This window comes from Taeniopygia guttata, chromosome 3 (assembly GCF_048771995.1).
Source record: "Taeniopygia guttata chromosome 3, bTaeGut7.mat, whole genome shotgun sequence".
Lineage (NCBI taxonomy): Eukaryota > Metazoa > Chordata > Aves > Passeriformes > Estrildidae > Taeniopygia > Taeniopygia guttata.
Genome location: NC_133027.1, coordinates 110,469,589 through 110,488,880, shown reverse-complemented (window position 1 = coordinate 110,488,880; position 19,292 = coordinate 110,469,589). Strand labels below are relative to the sequence as shown.

Genomic DNA, 19,292 nt, shown 5'->3' with positions numbered 1-19,292 from the left:
TAATAGCTTCCAGGGAGCAAGGACATCTATTACTACATCCCTGCTGCAGCTACATTGTTTCCTTATTTCTTGTATTCTCCTTTGAAATATCTTGTAAAATGATCTTGACAAGAGGTCTTGAATTGAAAACCGAGGGTCTGTCACTTCACTTTCATGATGCACCTGTACAGCATCTTCAACCACCAGCAACAAAGAACTTTTATTTATTAGGAAACTTCACAGATGCTATATTGCTATCAGAGACAAAATGAGGCATGAGGCCTGAAGCCTTCACAGAAAACCATTACAGCCATTAGGACTGGTTTCATTTCCCACCTGCTCAAACAGATTGTTTTCATTTTGAAGGCTGTTGTGGGTTTTCAGGTTAGTGCTAAATGATCACTTTAAAATTAAGCAGTCCTGGGAGGCTGAGTAACACACCAGGATACTACATGAGACTCTTAGTGCCACAGATGCAAGATGTGTAATGAACTTGGGTGATCTAATTCCTGGAGTTTATTTATGTTTTTCATCTATCACAAGTATAAACATCATGGGACCTATCAGGCATGTTAAAGGAGCAGGCAGTAAGGGTAACAGCTGAGAAACATTATCAGAGATACACAGAGAAAGATTTCTTTTATGATTAATGCCACATACAGTCCAAGCAGTCAGACAGGAAGTCAGAGACCAGAGGGGTGTTACTATTTTAATTTTTCCTTAAAATGAGCTTGCCCCTCACTCACATATAGCAGTAAAGTGGAAAACCTTACTTATCTTTAGAAAACTGCACAAACTAATCGTTCCAATAATAAAAAGTGCATTTTAGATAATCACTGCTAATAAAAAATTTAAAACAGATGGCATTGGCTTGTACGTACACAATTGTTTTCACTAAGCAGGTCCAAAACAGAGCATCTGCTTTAAACATCGTGCAAATAAAAGATGAATCACTGAAAATAGTTAGTTGGTAATATAATGATAATAATAATAATAATAGTAATAATAATAATAATAATAAAGTTGTTAATCATGGTCTGTGTTTTAATAGTTTTCTATTATTCTCAAATTCTCCAGCAAAATTGGTAAAATGACAGTGTGAGCAGTTCTAACTTGCAGTACATCTGCCTGTGTGACAATGTGGCCATGGACAGACTAAATCCAGTCACCCCACAGTGTACTGCTTGGGGTGCCCCAGTACATACCCAGTCCACCACAGCTGGTTGTCTGCCGTATGCTGAAATAGCTCTCAGGAGCTGCATCCAGCAGAACCAGGATCTCAGAGCATCTGGGCACATTTAGCACAGAATCACAGCTTTTGAATTTTAGAGTTTCTACACTATAAGCTTGTCTGTGTAGCCCTCATGGCTACACAGAAAATCTTGATGACTGAATGTGTAGCCAGGACATGTGTTATGACTGCAGAGATCCTCAGGCTGTGGGGTTGAGGGCCCCTTCACATCTAGGAGGTACCAGACAGCTCTTTTGAGACACATGGCTAACACTACATCAGGACCCTCTGCAGTGGAGGAAAATCTGCTGCCTCGTTTAACCTTGTGAACTGATACCTCCTGAGTGCCAGAGTAGCTCTAACACCATTCTTCCCCTACTGAGCCAGTTTGTTCACTTGCAGTTGTCAAGCTTTGGTCCATCCTTCATTCAGATTCTGCTCGGGAGTTTTCCTCACTGAGCTTCCTTCCTCCTCCACAGCTCTGGCAAACAGTGGGTCACATCTGAGTGGTTCTGGCACACAATGTTTTTAACTCTGAGCTTAAGGAGAAAACCAACCATATTATACTCAGATCTGGCAACCTTTTGCTACATGTTGTGGACACACATTTCACATCACAGCTATTTTTTATGCTCTGTTGTTTGCTTGTATTTCATGTTTTCATTCAGCTGGAAAATACAAACAGTATGGCTCAGTTTGGAGGTGAAGAACTGCCAGTTTATATAAACACTTTGATAATAGAAACTTGGTGGTGATTACAGCTCAATGTCTGCTGGAAAAAAACAGAGGCCCTTTAGCAAATTTTCTAACATAGCACAACACTGGCGCTTTGTTCTTCAGCATATCTGCTCAGCAATCCAGGGGACAGCCAAGCATACAGAATTGAATTGTGTACGGCTTTGACAGATGCTCAGTGCCAAATTTTGCTTCTAGTTGCCTAAGCTGCTGATAAACATTTAGTTATTCTTCATTGCTCTAAAGATTTCCCTGTAATCACTGCCTGGCTGAGCTCTCCACACAGGACATAGGGATTGAATGGCTGAACAGGCAAAGGTACAGCTGAAGAGTAGCCCAAGTATTCTACACCAGTAACCTGTGGTGCCAAAATGCAGATTCTTCAGAAGTTCTAATTCTTTTTAGGCCTTATTAAAGACTTGCATAAAATCAGTAGTAAAATAAAGCTTTAAAATAGAATTTACTTATACCATTGCTAAATTTAATTAAACTAGTTTAATCTCACCCATCTTCTGAAGTCTGCATCATAATTTACACATTAGGTTCTAACAGAATGGGAAAAGCTGCCTTAAGCTGCAATCAAAACTGCAAAAGAAATTCAGACTATTAATACTTTTTGTACACAACCCTTTTTTCAGGCTTTGCAGGTCAGCACACAAAACATCAGTGTAAATGAAAGAGAACAAACATACATCTCAAGTTATTTTCCTGAGTTTTAAACTATGTCCTTTTGCAAGTTTATTCTACTAAATCATTATGGCTAGGATTTCACTAGGTGAACCAGCTTTAATGAGTAAAGTTTTTATCTCTCCCTAGCTAAAAGAGTAACCTTACTTGAAGCCTTTTCAATTTCCAAAGTTGCCTTCAGCTGTTAGTTTTCAAGAAACAGCTATTCCCAGTCTCCATGTCTTCCTCTCAAATGCCACTGACTATCCACCCTATGCTTTCAAAAGTGTCTATGACTCTGGCTGTGTTAACTGGCAGATGTTTTTAGAGACTAGAAAGTGTTTAGTCCCCGTGGACTAAAAGTTACATGATGACTTCATCACATAAGCAAAAGCTAATGACGGGAAAGCAAGAAAGCAGACAAGTGTTATATTCCAAAAACATGATGTTTCCTGTGCTTCTGGCAAAGCTACTTCTGTGCCTGAAAAAAGGCAAATCACTTTAGTCTTGGTGCTCGAAACACACACACACACCATCAAATGGCTGCGAGATAATTTATGTGCCTCTCTCTTAGCTGCCTTCCCCGCCAATACTCACTTTGCTTTGGATGGAAGTGAGAGGGTGAAGGCAGAAGGAGGAAAGGCAGTGTTTGTCCACCTTCAATATCTGTGCACCAGCTATGTGCCTCACAAGACTCACTGGAAGGGGTTACTACACCCAGGAGTTTACAGCAAAACAGCAGCAGAAGGGGTTACTACACCCAAGAGTTTACAGCAAAACAGCAGCAGAAATCTGAGCGGCTGCCTCAGGACCACGCACCTCAACTCCTGCAGGGAAATAACTTTTCAAGTGCACAGCTTTACCTTCTCTGTTTAGAAAACTTTGGAGACTGATACAGGAGCAACTGCAAGTAATTATCATATATGGCATCTGCACAAAGAGGCAGCACTTGCTGTGGTTTCATATCAAGCCACCAACAGTGGACATCATGCTCTCTCCACCTCCCTGAGCTGCCTGATTGCCAGATCAAGAAACCAGAGGATGTGGATTCACAGGAGAAAGGCCTCCCTCCAGTGACATGATGGGGAAGAAGAGCAAGTGAGCTGATAGGCAGCACACCACGGCAAGGCACTGTGAAGACCCTTCTCTGTCTAAGAGGGGAGAAAGGATGTGCCCTGGAGAGAAGTGTGGGCTTTTTGTATCATGAATTCAATGCATGTATATATAAATTCTCCTAGAACAAATAGGGAGGGGGCTATTTCCTAGAGCTGATTAAAGAAGCATGACTTGATTTTCAATTTCTAACGACTCGGGGGGCATTCCAATCGACTGCAGACAGGAAATGAATACCATACATGCACTGAACAAGGCAGATGCTTTTGAATCTGACACTTACGTGAAATGAAAATATCTTCATTTCTGTCTCCCTTCTACCCCATGATCACTAGTTAGGTCTGAGCAATTTTTAGGATAAATGGTTTTATTTTTTAAAGTTGTTATAGTCTTGGCATGTGCCTGAAGCCACCCAGATGCCACTGTAAATAAAGTGTATGGGGAGCAGGCAAAAAAACATCTTTAGATTAGTCCCAGCAGCCCAATAAAGCAGCAAGGTAAGAGAGTAAAGATAAGAAGCTCAGTTTTGTGTATCCTCACCTCCTCTGGCAAGGAACAGAGATGGAACCCTCGTGGATAAGCCATATCCAGAGAGGGAGAACAGCTCTATACAAAGAGATCCCAAAGCAAAACCAGCAGAGACACTGAAGGCTATGGCTCAGAACTCACTTCCAGCTACTTAGCTCTGCTAAAGAGACAAATATATATATATATATATATATATATATATATATTCTCCTCATACAGCTCTCACAATCAAACTGCAATAATTGTCATGGTAGTATTATGGGATTTATAGCCCAATATAACAAGGTAAGTTTTGCTCCTTTTATCAATGGTAGCAGTGCGTTTCAGGCATCTCTTTTCCCCCACTTAGCCCATATGTGTGCAAACACATGATTTCAGCTGCATACTCCTCTTGTATTTTATTGTAGGATTAGGACAAAGGAAGACAAAAAAATCAGAGAGGTGGTATTGATCTCACCCTTACTCTGATGTTATGCAAATAATGAGTTTATCTTGATGTTAAGACAGCTAAGAACATGAAAAAGTGATCCTCGTAGGAGACAGAAGAAGAAAAGGGGATAGGTAGGTGAGAAAGGCAGCTTTGATTTACATTATTCAAAATGCCATGAATGCCACATCAAAGAAGAGCAGGAATGAAATTCACATCCACTGAAGGATTTCAGCAGCTTTTTCAGAGCTATTGATCTCTCAAGGGCAAACCCTTTTAAATACTAGGTGATGCCTCTAACTACCCAGAACTCTCACCTTATACTGGCTGAGCCAGATGTATTATGCTTTCAGCAGCTGAGGAAAACAGAAACAGCCAAGACAATACTGTGTATCTGGGTTTGATGTAGGACACACAGAACTGAGCACAGAAATGGAAGGTGTGCATTTTCTGCACTAGATGTTGCCTTGCTACATCTGCTGCAGAAAATGGCCATCGTGGCAGATGTTAACTAAAAACCAGATTCCCCACTGACAAGCCACGTGTTTGGTGACCATGGAGCACTTGGTCTGAGGACAGACTGCTGTCACCCTTACAAGAGCTATGGGCAGGGTTTGTTTGCTTAGTGCTGAGTTACTAAAAATATAAAGTCACCTCATATTTTGTTCAGGATGAAGGTGGAATAAAACATCTAAGGAGCTACTGCAGCTCAGCTGGCAAGCAGTGACTTATTCATGAGTTTGGACTCATTGGTCTAACCTGAACACCTAAAAGGCAGAGGATCCAACCCTAAATCAAGGGCTGAACTGTCAAATGCATCAAGGATTGGTATCTTCTCCTCACCCCTTCTCTTCCTTGGGACAGGTGTCTTTGGAGTCTGGTAGACAAACTTCCCGGTGTTATGTCTTGTCAGTGGACTTCAGGATCATGCCTTAAGCAAGAGCCACTGGAATTTGGTGCAGTAAAGCAATTTAAGCTCATCCAGCCCCAGATTGTTTCCTAAGAGCTGCCTTTGGGCTTCTGATGTGGATTCCCTTGCAGCAGGCTCATTGCTGCTGCCATCATCACATCCCTGCGAACACTCCCTTCATGCTGCCTTCCACATTTGCCATGCTGCACACACGGCTGCAATGGCACATTATGGATTATTTGTCTCTTTCCAAGCTCTCCTCACATTTTGAAGCCTATCTGCTCCCACCAGCACTCAGCACATCGTGGTACCTTGAACATTTTCAGGAAATGGATGACCCTTTTCCTCCTGGATGCTTGTATTGATAGCTACTGCTGCTACCATTTCAATACACATCAAAGTTCTCCAGGACTCTACCAGGCTAAACATCTCATTTGAAACCTCTGTCACTATTCTTTTGATACACCTGAACTCACAGGCAGTGTGGCTGCCCTGGGTCCTGTTTGAGAAATATATTCACAAATGTTAGACACACACACATCAAGTCCCTCATTCTTTCCCAATAAAAGCCTGGACTTTAAAGCACAAGGTGAAGAATAGATATTCTATTGGCCAGCTGCAGTGAGCCTTTCATAAATAACGTGACGATCAACCCCCAAAATGGAAAGCAATACCCCAGAAGCTCTGTCCCGCCTGACAAACGTTTGTTTTCCTCTTGTAGAAAGAAATAACAAGATAGAAAAAGTCAAATGCTGAATGCCTAAACAAACTGAATTAAGAAGAGATGGTAGGAGTAATGATGGATGAATTGTAAGCCACCTGCAAATGTTAAAGTTGCTGTACTCTTCTGCAGAACATTAAGCCTGTACTGCAAACCTCCAATAGACAGGGACTGTGCTCTATAAAAATCAAGATGAATGCAGGCTTGTTTTTATATTATGGAGGTCCTAATCCTCCTCCTCCTCTGCCTTTGCTCTATTGTTACAACATCAAAGACCAACTGCTGGCCAAGATACAGTCAATATGAAAAGAGCGACCAGCAAATTTACTGCTTGACTTCATTCCCTTTAAATGGAATAGGCACCATGGCCCTTTTTCAAAGTCCAATCACAGACATATATCTTTTTTATTGGACATCATGTACAATAAAGTGAAGCTGTAACTTGGAAAAAAAATAGAACACCTTAAAAAAATCCCATGAGGTGAACATTCCTTTATAAAAATATCACTGTGGTTACATGCTTTGAAAAACTCCGGGCACTTCACAGGGCAAAAGGCATGGACTAGCTGGGTTATAGTTTAGCTAAGATGCATACCCACGCCTGATATTGAGTTGGTTTCAAAAAATACCTCAACCAACTATTAGAAAGTGATATATTTAAGACAGAATGCCAGTGTCATTCAAATAAACTGTAATGGCAGCATTCATGTCATAAAAATCATTAACTGCTTTATTATAGCCTGCTCTGTGCAGTGAGTCTTCACAGACTTCTTCAGTGCAGAGAATCTTAAAATCAGGAGTACAAAATGTTGATATACAGACTGCATCTTGAACAACTCCAGTCTGATTACTCAGGTAACTTCCAGAGGCACTTTCACATGAGAGTTGTATCAGCAGGCATTAAAGACAGAAGCAGTTTTATTGCTCTCATGTTCCTAAATAGAAGAGAAATAATTTCTGGCTATGAAATTAAATAGTGCATAAAAAATTTACATGATGTATGAGGAAAGTATACTGGGGTGTTACAGAATCTATGCTAGACAGCTATGGTTTTCATTTTCTGTTTTAAACTATTAATATTTTTTTTTATTTGGGTAGCTTGTGTAAACAGACATTAGCAGATATCTGGTTATTAATGTTATATCGAGACCAATCTCACACTTATTTTAAAATCCTGCACTGATGCATATAGCAGGTAAAACTAAACAAATTTATGTTTTATCTTTATAAACTTTAGCAGCTGCTTCCAATGGAGTAATGATGGTTTCTTCTGGCAAAAACTGCTACTGCTGGGTTACTTTTAAGGCAGTAAAAATACCAAAGCTGTGTAACTAATTTTTGAAGCACTAGCTTAAAAAAAATAGTTGTCTTATCACTATGTCCTCTTCCCTGTTATTTCTGTTACAATTTCTGTGCTGTTACCTCCTTCCATCACAGCCTGCAGCACATCTCTTTCAGTGCAAGGACTTCACCTCCTGCTCACCATTCCTGGGTATTCCTCTATTCGAGGAGGTGTTTTGACTGAGTGCCCAACCTCAGCACCCAAGTGCCCAACTCAATGAGAATGCAAGGGCAAGATGCTTGAAAGGAGTATTCAGGAAGTTAAACCTGTCCCATGGACAACATGGACCCAGTGATGGCCCCTTAGGAGAGGAGGAAAACTTTTCTTAGAGTGGCTCCAGGGGCAGAAACAGATGGGGCACTATTTGGTTTTTAAAGATGCTAACAGAGAACTCACTGGTTTTGTCATGAGAACTGATCTCAACAACCATGCTGGCCAAGAGGAAATGTTCATCTTCCCAAGGAAGAAGAACTACTTTGGAACAAACACCTGCATTTTTCAGTGCAAAGAAACATAAGAGATGGAAATTAATTCATGCAACATGAGGACAGCCACATGCCAGAGTCCAGGTCACCTTTATGGACAGAGGTCCTGATGACATGTGCTATGTTCTTATCAGTTCTGTGGAAAAACTGAGCTTTGAAAGATTCAGTCAAGAGGATCTTGGCTCTGCAGCTGACACAAATCATTGACTTGTCTTGTTTTGTGGAAGTCAGTGGAACGAGGTCAATTTAAACACACTGAGAACGCAGATCTAGCACAGAAGCATAAAAGCCAAGGGATTTTTGAACTCCTCCTGCCTTTCAATGTGCACTGACTCCACCAAGAGTGTGAGAGAAAGATTTCATCCCTGATTTTTCCCTATCATCTTCAGGAACACTTCCCTACATTAAAGGCTTAGAGATTAACAACTCCAGGCCTGCTTTTGGCCAGCTAGACTGCTAGAAGAGAGGAATAAAAAAGATACGACCCATGGCTATGAGTTCTCTAAGCACTTGAAAAACAAGGACAAAAGGATAAAGGAACTGCTTACCAACGCCCACACCAGCTCCTCTAACCAAGCATTCTGGTGCCACAGAAGTGACCACTGTGGTGAGCCATCCCTTATTACAATAATAAGTTACATTTCACTTTGTTTTCTTTCTTTCTCTGGTATTTCAAATAGAAAGTTCATGGAAATACCAACACTGGAAATATTCTGTTCTTGCTGATGTACCAGTGAGCTCACTACGCTGTTTCTTGGAAATGTTATTCATCTCTATGCTTTGGACTATGAATTTAGCCTGGCATTTACTGTCTTTAAAACTTGTAAAATAGGCACAATTTTACAAGTCTTAAAGTGCAACAGTAACCACTGCATCATTGAGTGCTTCCTTCTGCCTTTTACTGAAGCACTTTGTATTTTTCACTTTAAAGTCACACTTTATTATTCATTTCTGACAGTGCCTCTTCAGGCTGGAGACTGCACATTGCTCACAAGCTACACCACAATACTGGAAAACCTCAACCTCTATAAGCTTGGGTTGACATCTGAAGTAAAATAAGGGGAAGAAAAGACACCACTGAAAAATAATACCTTTAAAAGGTCACCTGTCTGATTTCTGAATTCAGTCAATTCAAAGGGCTTTCATGTAGTGTAGTCTTAAAGCAGACAGCAAGGTAAGAGTTGTAACAAAAGGACCAAATAAGCACTAACCAACACAGTGAAGAGAACAGTGAGGCTGAACTGGGTACCACCACATCTGTTTGCAAGGAACACTGGCAAAACACCCAGAAGAGCATAAAGCAACCAACGCTGACAGTTAAACCTGCCAAAGCTGCTAAATCAGGATGTAAGAACCAAGCAAAACTACATGGCTCCAATTTTTTAGGTTTACGCTTGTGTAAGGAAACACCTGAGTTGTCTATCTATATATTCAAAATATGAGTGTATTCAAGATTTTAAAGTAAGGCAGAAGAATGCAAGCATAAGAGAAGAATGCCAAAATTTCCTAATTTCCTAATTTCCTAGCATTACTTGCACTCTGTGTACTTTTACATAATAAAGGAAAACAAAGGAGAAATTGTCAAGCACGAATGTTCACAAATCAGTGCATCTTAGAAAACATAAGAGATTTGCAAACTGATTTTTTTCTTCCCACTGGAATACCTAGCAATGACTGGGTTTTCAGAAGTCATCTCTATCACATAACGATTTCAGAAAGTTTTCAAACATGCACATTATGTTGGCAGGCCAAGCCTGCATTGTCTGCAACATTAGCAATACCACTGCCTGCTGCACTTCACTTTCCATGAAGTTCTCAGATGCTGTGACATAACACAGCCGGTGTTTCCACTTTATTGACAATTCTTTCATTGTTTTCTTTGACAGTTTTCCACCATTTTGGAACAATTCAGCATTGATTACTGATATAGAGGTGTTGTAGATATGAGCAGAGACAAAAGAACAATGCTGAATTCAAAACACAGTTCCCAATTTATATCCAACATAACCTGTACTGGTTAAATAGATGTCTCCTCAGCAGAGGAATTCTACAGCACAGCAAGGTGTCAGACAGCTCATTATGCTGAACCTCCAAGTACTGGAGCTTTGTTACCTACCTGAAGGTCATAACAGTGATGTTACAAACCACAGGGGAGTACACACTGACCAGCACCACACAGCACAATGATGAAGAAATTGTAGAGGAGCAGAGCTGCAGCTCTAGGCCTCCTCTTTTTGTGGGCAGCTGACACTAGGAAAGGACAGAACAGGGAAATAGGACTGAAGCTAAGGGTTGGCAACCAAAGCAGGAGAAGCAAAGGGGTTTCCCTTTAAGCCCTTTGCCCTCACACACAGCTGCCGAGCACAGTAAGGATCAATTGAGAGAAGAGAAAAGCAAAATGAGGAATGTCACTGGAGCTCTCCCTGTAGTAGCCACTGTGTTTTGTGTCTGGCCCCAGGACCATGGGAATGAACATGAAGACACTGTGATGGCCCAGGATGAATTTAGAACACACACTCTGCTTTTTTCTTACAAATAGCCCAATACTATAAAGAGCTGGAAAATGATCCTAAATCTTGCTCGAAACAGAAATAAATAACTCAAAGAGATTCTTCAGTATGAAGCACTGAGAAAAAACTGCTCTGGTCTATAGTTACAGAGACAAAACAGAGAGGCACCTTGTGATTTAATGCCAGGTATTTATCAGTGATGATCCAAGATAAGCAGTACAGTGACTGTTAGCTGTTGAGCTTAAGAAATGTTTAGCAAAATATGCCTCATCCAAACATCTTGGTAAAATTTAACTCAGGAAGTTACATTCACACCTGCCTAATATTGTTCCTTGCAGCCATACCTAAAATATTCTTGGATACCTGTTCAGAATTATTGCAGTAGTCTAAGATATTAAAAATCTTGCCACATCCTACCCTGAGGGTGTAGGACTTTCCCACCAATGATATTTTAGCTTGCTATGAAATTAATCAAAGTGATAGGTATGAAGAGAAGTTTAATTAATGCTTTCTGGAGATTTCTGAGAGCCGGGTTTGAAAGGAGAAAGAATCTCTCCTGGGAGCCAGGGATGCCAGAAAATGGTCCTCTGCTTAGTGCAGCAACCCTTCACCCTTGTTTCCCATTTTATCCTTTGCTTCCATGCCTGCAGCAGCAGCACACGTAAAGCTAATCACACCTCCTTCCCCCTGGATCCTGGAACAAGCCACAGCCCAACAGCAAAACCACTAAAGAGCACACACAGTTCCCTCCCTTGGGAGATGAGAGAATGGACTACACATGGTCTAAGCCACTGCTAAATCTTAGTATATAGCTGGAGGTACATGTGCCAAAGGGTGACCTTTAGTTAAGAATCCATGTAGAAAAGCTGAGAACAGGCAGGTTTCACTGGCACTGCCAAAAAGTGCAAAACAGCATCCCCTGTGATGAGGAACCAGCTCACCAAAAGAGATTCTGGGTTACAGAGAATCAGCCTGGCCAATTCACAAGCCACCTGCTCTGAAAGCTATTATGTATAAATGTCTCTTAAGGCAGAGAAGGATTTAGGGTTCATAGTAAATACACAATGTACATCCACTAACTGGCACCTTAAACACGCTAAAGGCAGTCTGGAAAACAAGAAGGCAGAATGTGGAATCGACAGGATTTCAAAGATTACTCAGATGATCGGTTCCTAATAGAAAAAAACAAATGTAAAGCTCCAGAGCTCAAATTAGCTTCAAAAAACCCAAGTCTAAAACGCTCCCAAAGTAAACAGCTTGAGTCCTACTTAACTGAGGAAGCCAGAAAGCTGAAATATGCCACTGTATCTGACTGGAAATAGTTTTACAAATTGCCTGAATGCAGTACAAGGGACAGCAAGAACACAGAAGCCCTGAAAAGACTGAAATGTACCCCAGCAAAGGTAGCAGACAGCACACCACTGCTAAACTACTCATGGCATTGAACTGGGGATCTTGGGAGAAAATTACGAGCTCAGCCCTGTAAAGGGCTTCTCACGCAGCTTGGAGAGCGACTCCTGTGCAACCATTTATCAGCAGCAGAATGTTTTTTCTGGTAGGGCTCAAAGAACATTTCCAACATGGTGTAATTGCTTGCACGCTTATTGAAGACAGGGACAAGGGCAGGAGCAGGGTGATTAAAAGGGAAAAAAAATCTGTTTACAGCATTGTGTTGCTTTTCAAATTATGTTTTCTTACATGGCTCCAGTTTTAGGCACAACTACCGACTTTCAGGCTAATGTAATACTGCTGCAAGTATCACAGTGGAGAATCTGACTTCATGTGCTATGGCATATATTGTTGGTGGCTCTGTTACTGCATTTTACAGGGTCATTTTTCTTGGTGTGGGAACACTGTTATTCTTGGTGTGCAAGGCCTGCTGTGGAAAAATAAAAGTGAAGGGGATAAACTTCACGATGAAATATTTTCTCTCAGAATGAAAGCACAGATTTTAGAGCATCATAAAGTATTAAAAATGTCTTCCAAAATTTATGTTCAAGCCTTCCCTTGGTTTTAGAACTATGTAAAAAGATAAAAGCATACCCAAGCTGCTTTTTTCCATCTCTTAGTATAGCTTCATTTGCTCTTCTTCAGAAAAGAAAGTTTGTACTTCTTTATTTCATAAATATGCTCCAGAACAGCTTCTGGATGGTAATTAAATTAGACCTAGTAGAATTCTCAGCAGGAAAAAAATCTCTCCCCATCCCAGTTCTCCATTTTTTTTTTTCCTGTCAGAAGAGATGGAAGGAAGGGAATAAAATCTGACTGAGAAACATGAGGCTGATTCCCTCTCATAACTCAAGACTGTGAGCTACTTTACAGCTCCAATGTGGATTTCCCATTTTGTGCTCATTTGCCCTGCCACAACCCAGTTCTAACAGCAGCATGAAACTGCAGCCACTGAAAGACCAAAATAAAAAACTATCCTACAAAAACTATCCTACAAAATCCTTCCTTTATTTGAAGGACCAAGGGATGGGAGAAAAAGAAGTTCTTCCTCTCTTACTGAGTCAGACTTCAAATGTTTACAAGTGTTTTAGACTATTTAAATCTCCAATAATATTTTAAGATTACTAAGGATTCGTCCTGAATTCATTTTATGCAAAAAGGACCCAATTCTGACTGCCTCATTTGTGCAAACAGACTGCTTAAGTCCTAATACACCATATCCTCTGTTTGATAATTGCCAGGGGCTTTTGATACAAATTTGCCACGTCGAAAGATGTCTAATAAACAGTTGTTGCAAAGATTACTCTTTCCTGGATTTGCCACACTTCTTCAAGTGAAATTTCATCAAATGCTGATGTGAGTAGATCAACACTGATCTACTCACTTCTCACAATCACTCCTCTCCAGAGATGTACCAGGACAGAGAAACCCTGAGAGATGTCTAAGTGCTTATTATACCAACAAGTCTGAGTTTTTGCAGTTTCCTTTCCCACACTGATTCCCTCCCTGTGAGTGCCTTGCACTAGGATTTTTGCATTTACTTCAGCACATGCCATGATACAGCCCAAAACCTGCCAAAATCAGAAGATCCCCGTGCAAACTTCTCATTGAGATTTACATTGTGATGCTCTGAATGGAAGAATCTGCCTGCTTAAGTGCAACTTTCTAAAGCAATAGAATCCACCTAGCAAAAGAATCCCTGGAAGTTACAAAACCAGAAAATTGATAGACTTCCATCTGTTTAACCAATTGCTCTAATCAATACCTTTTCCCCCCATAATGTTTTGTACAGATGTTGTCTCTCAAATACATAACTGCGGAATCAATGGAGCTGGGAAGTACATAAGAATTTCAATTCTACAAATGGCAAAACATTATGAAAATATGAACTGCTAAAGCTATCACGGTGCTTAAAGGCACAGAGTTTATTAAGGTGATCTGTAAAACATCACCGAACAGAAAAAATTCTTGAAGTCAACAATCTACAGGTTTTCATGAGACAGCCAACTACAGTGATAATAATCCAGGATAATTATCTGAAGATGGTTTTCCTGCTTTCACCCTAACCTTACAACAGTGCTCTAAAAGGAGCTCCTCAGGGAAATGGCATCACCCAGAGCTCCCACTTGCCCAGATGTTTCTCTCATTATGTTACAAGCCTGTCAAGAAAAGGCAAATTCAGGATTATTCTAATGATAGCAAACACCTCATAAAAAACCTCTCCAAATTTACTTTTCCAAGGAACATCATTTAAAAAGGCATTCCCGGTGCCCATGAGAAAAGAAAGCATCATTTATAAAACATTATTACCAGAAATCTTGCAGATATTAAAAAAAAAACATCCTGGAACGTCAAGCTGGTGATAAAAGTGCAGCGACAGCGTGGTGGGGCCTTGCCTGCAGTGCACGGCTCAGCACGCCTAAGCAGGACTCCCACCAAGGCCAGCAGGAGGTTTTCTGACTTAGGGGGACCTGACTCCAGCCTGAGACTGGGATGTTGAGCCTGCAGCTCTGGGTTCCCTCCTGTGGCTAGTGGGTTCATTTTGTGGACCACCAGCTGGGGATCTCATGCATACAGTGGCCAGTACAGCCTGCACTCTCCTTACTTTTCCTTGGCTTTTATACTCTGCTGGTGCTATGATTCTTACCTAGATGATGGACAGTTTACATAAATTTACGGTGATAATAGTTATGGCATTTTTTGTCAATTTATCGCATGACTTGGTAGTTGATTTTATTTTACCACTTGGATGGAGGAGAAGAGAGTTGGCCAAGGCACATGCAACTGAGCAGAGATTTATAAGCTTTGTCTGCAGATGTTGGTGATTCTGCAGCTTTGATCACTGTCTCCAAGTATTATAAATGAATGGCAGCATGTGATACTGAATAAAAAGAACGACCTGTGAAAATACCGAAAAGGAACAAAAAAACGTCCTTCACCTCTGTCGGACAAAATATAGAGTGGAGTTTTATGGGATAAGTCTTTCAAAAGACTGGAATGGGCTAGCTGGGACACAAGCGCTGTCCTGCACATCACAAGCACTTATGACCCTAAGTTTTTTGCCTATTTCAGGACTGTCTCTTGATGCTTTCCAAGGAATGCCATACACTTAGTTGCAGTATTTCCCGAGACCGTACACCTCACACACCTATCTGTTCCCCTCTCACGCTGTGTCCCCACGAAGGGCTGCCTTGGGTGGGACATGCCGTGCCTGACACGGCTGCTCCCATCTCTTGCCTGCCCCACAGGCTGCCCAGGTGCGCTGGCCGTCGTCCGCTGCGGGAACACGCGTGGGAGCCGCCCCGACGCCTCCCGCACGGCATCGAACCGCGGCGCCGGAGCAGCTCTGCCTTTGCCACCGCTGCCCCGACAGCGTAAAGCCAAAGAGGGCGGGGGACACCCCGGGGAAAGCCCTCGGGCGGGGGAGCCCTCGGCACCGGGACAGGCGTGAGGAGGAGGAGGAGGGGAAGGCAGACGGAGCAGGTGCACGGCGCCGGCTCTCCCGTCAGGTCGGCCAGCCCCGCGCTGCCCGGCCGGCCCTGACGGCCCCGGGGGACGCGGGAGGGTGGTGGGGGAGGCGGGGCGGCACTCACCTGCCGCTGGCTGTGGTTGCCGGCGCCCGTGGGGGCGTGGGGCTCTCCGCCGCCGCGCAGCACGGTGATGTGCAAGGTGAGCAGGAGCAGCCCCAGCAGCAGCAGCAGCTCGGCCGCCAGCCGCACCATCCTCTTGAGCCGGGCGGCTTTAGGGCCCCGCGGCGGCGGACGCGGAGGAGGCGGAGGAGGCGGAGGAGGAGGAGCCGCGGTGGCCGCCGCCGCCGCCACCGGGGCCGCCACCGGAGCGGTCCCGGCGGCGGCCCCAGGAGCCGCAGGACGGGCGGCGGGGACCGCGCCGTTCTCGGCGTCGGTGGGGCGGGCGGCGGGCGCGGGGCAGCGGCGGCAGCAGCAGCAGCAGCAGCAGCAGCGGGGGCCGCCGCACCACGGCGGAGCCACGTCGGGGCGGGATGCCGCGGCGGCGGCCAGAGTCCCGGCGCTGCCCGGCGGCGGGCGGCAGGTACCCGAGGCCGGCGGCGTCTCTGTGGGCAGCCCTGCAAGCCAGAGGCACCGCGGGGCCGTCGGAAGGAGGGAGCGGGCGGCCGAACCCCCGCCGCCTCGGGGAGCCGCGGCCGGCGGAGAGCGGCGGGTTTCGGCGGCCGGCGGGGACACGCTGCGAGGACGGCGGGGAGCCGGGAGCGTGTGTGCGAGGGAGAGGGAGGAGAGCGAGGCGGGGGAGCCGGGGACGAGTCTCACATGGCGGGGAAGCCGGGACGCTCCGAGGGGAGGAGAGAGCTCGGGGCTATCGCCTCCCTCCGCGCACGGGGATGGGGGTGGCCCCTGAACCATCTTCCCCCGCCGCCGCCGCCGTGTCCTCGCCCGCCCCGCCGCTGCCCCCTCCCCTCCCGACGCCCGTCGAGGCGTCGCCCTGCCCTGCCCTGCCCTGCCCTGCCCGCCCCGCCGGGCCGGGACGCGCCGCGACCCCCGCCGGCTCCCGGTCCTCGAGCTGCGAGCTCCCCGGGGGAAAAGGGACAGATTGCAGCTTCCCTCTCCCGTCCCTCTTCCTCCCCCTCTCCACCCCCTGGCTCAGTGGGAAATGGGATAGGGGGCGGAGGTGGAGGGGCTGCAAAAAGCTCCAGCTGCCCGCTGCCCTCCCGGGGAGCTGGATACCTGGCTCCATCTCTCCTCTCTCTTTCCTCCAGCGCCGTAGGGCTGGCAGGGGTAGCGCCGCACTCTCTCCTGCCACCGTGCGTGCGTGTTTGCGAGCGGCTGCCGCTCCTCCTGGCTGCTGCTGCTGCTTCCAGACCCACTTTCTCGCCCCCTCGCTCTGTGTCGGGAGAGGTACGTGTCGGATGCTTTTATACTGCCCTGCCTCCTTCCCCTGCTCCCCCCCTTTTCCTTCGCCCTCTCTGCAGCTCCTGCTCCAGACTTAGCGTGTTCCCCCCAAACCTGCTCCCCTTCTCCCCGTGCCGACCTGTTCCTCCCCATGCCCTGCTTTGCCAGGACACCCCACTGCTGCATCCGCACCCCTTCCCACACACGGCTGCACCTTGCATCCCGGCTGCGATCTCTGCTCGGCTGGGATGGATCTGCCCTGCCCACGTCTCTTTCAGTTGGTCTGTGCATCCCTAGCGAGACTCCAGTCGGGGTTTGACAGTCCTTACTCTTCGTCTTGGTTGCTGACCTGTATTTAGTACTGTGGAAAAACCTTTCTCTGTCAGATGGGAGGACCACAAATTTAAAAGTAATGTGGACTTGAAAACGAGGGTTGGATTATCACTTGCTATAAGTCAATATCTCAGCATCTGGTCTGAGGGAGCTGGACCTCTTTGTGGGTGCTCAAGGTGCAGCTCTGTGTAACAAGAACAAACTCAGCTCAAATCAACTTGAAGCATAAATAAAGCAACCTAACAAAAAAAGGGGAATTTTGGAATCTTTGTTGTCGTTCTTGCGCAATTGGGAATGGTATGTGTAAAAATGAGGATATGAACAATCTGTGAGCATGTGACAGCTGAGAGGCTGAATTGGTCTAAAATGTCTATATTGGGGAAAAAGTATCCCCTAATCTGAAACGTTTTAATCTGGAGACCAGTGTCCTCCCTCAACAGGGTTTCCTGCAAGGTAAGGGTGAGATGTTCTTCCAGTGTGCAGTGCCAACTGGGACAAGAGCCATGAGGGCAGCCTTGCCCTGGAAAACTGCCAATTTTTGGGGCATGAGGAGAATCAGAGCTCGCAAGAGGTTCTTTCCATGTCTTGGAGCATTTGAAGGCTGTGGTCATGAATGAGTCAGAGTGATGTCTTGTACTCTTCCAGTGATAGCCACTGTCAATTATTGCACAGGAATCAGGCAAGAATATAGTTAATATCATTGCACTGGGGTATCATTAAAGTTGTGACCAATAACCACAAGCCCCAAACTTTCAGATTTAAGCATTTTCAAATCCACAAACATACTCCATGTTAGCACTGCAGTCGGAATGATCAGGACAGATGATTGTGCAGGGTAGGGACTCCCATGGGTCTGCCCTGAGTGTGTCAGAGGTACAGTTCCCATCTTGTGAAATCACTTGTTGAAAAATACCCAGTATGGCACTGATGCTCTTGGATCATACAGAGCTATTCAATGCTGCATAAAGCCATAACAGCCTGTGGGACTCTCACATGGCTTTTTAAAAATTTGGTGCCTTTTTTTTTTTTTTTTGCTAATCAAAATATTGAGGAGATAAGAACACTGATTGTACTTCAGTTGTCATCGCTTGGCCTTGGCTCTCCTGCCACCCTTGCTGTGAACCTGGTGGCAATGAGCAGAAGCAGGGCAGCTACAGGAGGCAGGCTTGGCAGCCAAGAGGCACAAGTGTCCTGGTTATCACTGGAAGAGTACGAGACATCATTCTGACTCACTCATGACCACAGCCTTCAGGTTTGCCAAAGTCTGACCATACCTAGTGGCTGCCAGTGGATCCCGGCTGTTGAAGAAAAGTGGAAACTTGGCACTTGAGTTCTGTATTTCAGAGCTTAATAGTCGACAGCCAGAGCAAGACTGAAGGCTCGTAATGCAAAACAGTCTGAGTGACAGTCTGGTTTAAAACACACACATGGATCTGCTGCTGAGCTCTGGGTAATGCAAGTTCTCCCTTGCCTTATGAAACTGAACCAAAAGACATCTTTAATCCAGATGAGATGGGCCCGTACTGGTGCTCATCTCCTCGTGGCACATTAATGCATTGAGCTGTTGTGCAAAGCTAGGGAGGGACAGAGCAGTGCTGCTCTCAGCTGCAAGTGGATGGCAGCGAGGAACCAAAGCCTCGTCCCACTGGAAAAAGTTGGTGTAAAAGTGGCACTTGGGAATGGCACTGCTGCCTGTGTGCCTGTCTGGGGCAGCGAGGCAGGAGTGGGCACGCACATGCTCTGGAGATGTCCCTTTAAATTCACAAACACTCCTCAGTCAGCAAATGACTTCATCGATGAGTCCAGATGGCTGAATCAAGACCTGTAGGGGAGATGGATTTAAAACCAAAGGGGAAAGTTCTGTTTTCCCAGCTGGGTGGACACTTGCTCAAGCAGTGAGCACCATTTAGTCCCTGGAAGATGAAGTCAGGGTTCATCAGGAGGAGGAGATCCATAGCTATCCTAAGGGAGATACTGCTCCTGGGATGTGGTTGTGGG

The 19,292-nt window shown here is 44.9% G+C and overlaps 1 protein-coding gene and 1 long non-coding RNA gene across 4 annotated transcripts in view; one reads left to right on the top strand and one right to left on the bottom strand.

Annotated features, from left to right (window-relative positions):
* The window catches only part of ISM1 (isthmin 1), a 41,369-nt gene extending 24,427 nt beyond the window's left edge, over window positions 1-16,942 (bottom strand). For both annotated transcript variants that reach the window (XM_072927621.1, XM_030269223.4), the window contains exon 1: window positions 15,690-16,942. In XM_072927621.1, coding sequence (XP_072783722.1) covers window positions 15,690-16,475 — 786 coding nt within the window. In that variant the 5' untranslated portion in view covers window positions 16,476-16,942. The remainder of the gene's footprint in view (window positions 1-15,689) is intronic.
* Window positions 15,452-17,558, top strand: LOC140683821 (uncharacterized). 2 transcript variants are annotated; one of them, XR_012055349.1, is made up of 3 exons: window positions 15,452-15,605; window positions 16,829-16,967; window positions 17,240-17,558. It is a non-coding gene; the product is annotated as an uncharacterized lncRNA (long non-coding RNA). The 2 variants fall into 2 exon arrangements; XR_012055350.1 differs by lacking the exon at window positions 15,452-15,605 and adding an exon at window positions 15,683-15,765.
* Window positions 17,559-19,292: the final 1,734 nt, after the last annotated feature.